General features: G+C 63.6%; 1 protein-coding gene across 1 annotated transcript in view; it reads right to left on the bottom strand.

Moving 5' to 3' along the window:
• The window catches only part of NBEAL2 (neurobeachin like 2), a 20,536-nt gene that overhangs the window by 7,107 nt on the left and 11,873 nt on the right, over nt 1-1,556 (bottom strand). The window contains 4 exon segments of the mRNA XM_015568258.1: nt 5-73; nt 163-300; nt 512-671; nt 767-945. Coding sequence (XP_015423744.1) covers nt 5-73; nt 163-300; nt 512-671; nt 767-945 — 546 coding nt within the window.

The following is a 1,556-nucleotide window of genomic DNA, read 5'->3' as shown; positions in this document are numbered from 1 at the left end:
AGGCCTCCTCCCGGCGCATGGGCACCGCGGTCTGCAGCAGCGAGTGCAGCCTCACGTAGGCCTGGGCGTGCAGCTGCGGGCACAAGGCAAGTGTGGGTGCTCTTCAAGGCTCCCGGGGCTCCCCGTGGCCGTCGCGCCCTCCCCACACCCACCAGTGCTCACCTGTGGGTCCTCCAACAGGATGTAGCCCAGCACGAGGTGCAGGCCAATCTGTGCCATCTCTCGGAGATCTGCCGTGCCGTTGGCCAGGTGGGACCAGGCGCCCAGGCGGTCCAGCAGGTTGCACACACCTTCAAAGAGCTGCCACAAACACCCAGCAGCCATCACCCGTGGGGACGGAGCAAGGTCAGGGTGGGGCAGGGGGCCAGGTGGGGCTCACAGCCAGGCCTATGCTCAGACCCGTGCGGACCCACCCAGGACTGCACACATCCACCCTCCTCACCCGGGACTGCACACGTCCACCCCCCTCACCCAGGACTGCACGCGTCCACCGCCCCCCCCACACACACACCTTCTCACTCCACAGCTCCTGGTTGCCATGGCCCTCTGAGCACAGGAAGTCCTGCAGCAGGCGCAGCAGCCAGAGCACCTGCCGCGTGAGGCTGGCCAGGCCCCCGGCCGGGGCCTCTTTGATGTCGCTCAGGGCTGACTCCAGCATCATCTCCAGGAGGCTGGGGAGGGCGAGGGGCTCAGGTGTCTGCCTGCTGCCTGCCTCCCCGCCTCCTGCCCTTCCTGCAGGCCTCCGACGGCCCGGGGCACCCCTTACCTGCGCTTGATGCAGTCTGGGGGGCGCACCAGTGTGGCTGAGGCCCCCAGCTGGGTGAGCACCGAGAAGACCTGGCCACGTTCCCGCCAGGCGGCCTCGTCACTGTCCTCCACGCCCCGCCACGTCACCAGGAACAGCATGTTGGTGAGCAGGTTGCACAGCTCCTCCTCAGGGGTTTGCTGTGGGCCCAGATGGGTGGTGCAAGGTGTGGGCCGGGGACAGCGGGGGTCAGGCTGGCCTCATGCTATCCCAGTCAGCACCCCTTGCCCACCACTCGTAGGGACACCGGAGCAGAGCATTCAGCCAATAGATGGCCTGGCTCTGAGGCCGGGAAGAATGGTGCCAAGGCCTCAGCCACTGCCTGGATTCCTGGGAGAATCCCGGGGTTTCAGACAGGCTTAGGCGGTTCACAAAACTAGATTTCAGTCCTCACAGGCCTCAAGAACTGCCCTGGAGCCCAGCTCAGTGGTTGAGCATCAACCTATGAACCAGCAGGTCACAGTTCAATTCCTGGTCAGGACACAGGAGGCAGCCGATCCATGATTCTCCCATCATTGATGTTTCTCTCTCTCCCTCTCCCTCTCCCTTCCTCTCTGAAATCAATAAAGATACATTAAAAAAAAAAAAAAAACTCCCGGAATGCTCTGGAGGATGCCGTAGAATAAGCAGAGGCCGAACCCCAGGCCCAGAAGCACCAGGCAGGACCCATAGGGCTGTCCACGGACCCTGTAAAGCCCTGCCCTATGCTGGGACCTCACTGGCAGCTGCAGCCCTGATGTTAGGCAGGGCT

This window comes from Myotis davidii, unplaced genomic scaffold (genome assembly GCF_000327345.1).
Source record: "Myotis davidii unplaced genomic scaffold, ASM32734v1 scaffold663, whole genome shotgun sequence".
NCBI lineage: Eukaryota > Metazoa > Chordata > Mammalia > Chiroptera > Vespertilionidae > Myotis > Myotis davidii.
The sequence above is the reverse complement of the archived record's forward strand: the minus strand, read 5'-3'. Positions and strand labels throughout refer to the sequence as shown.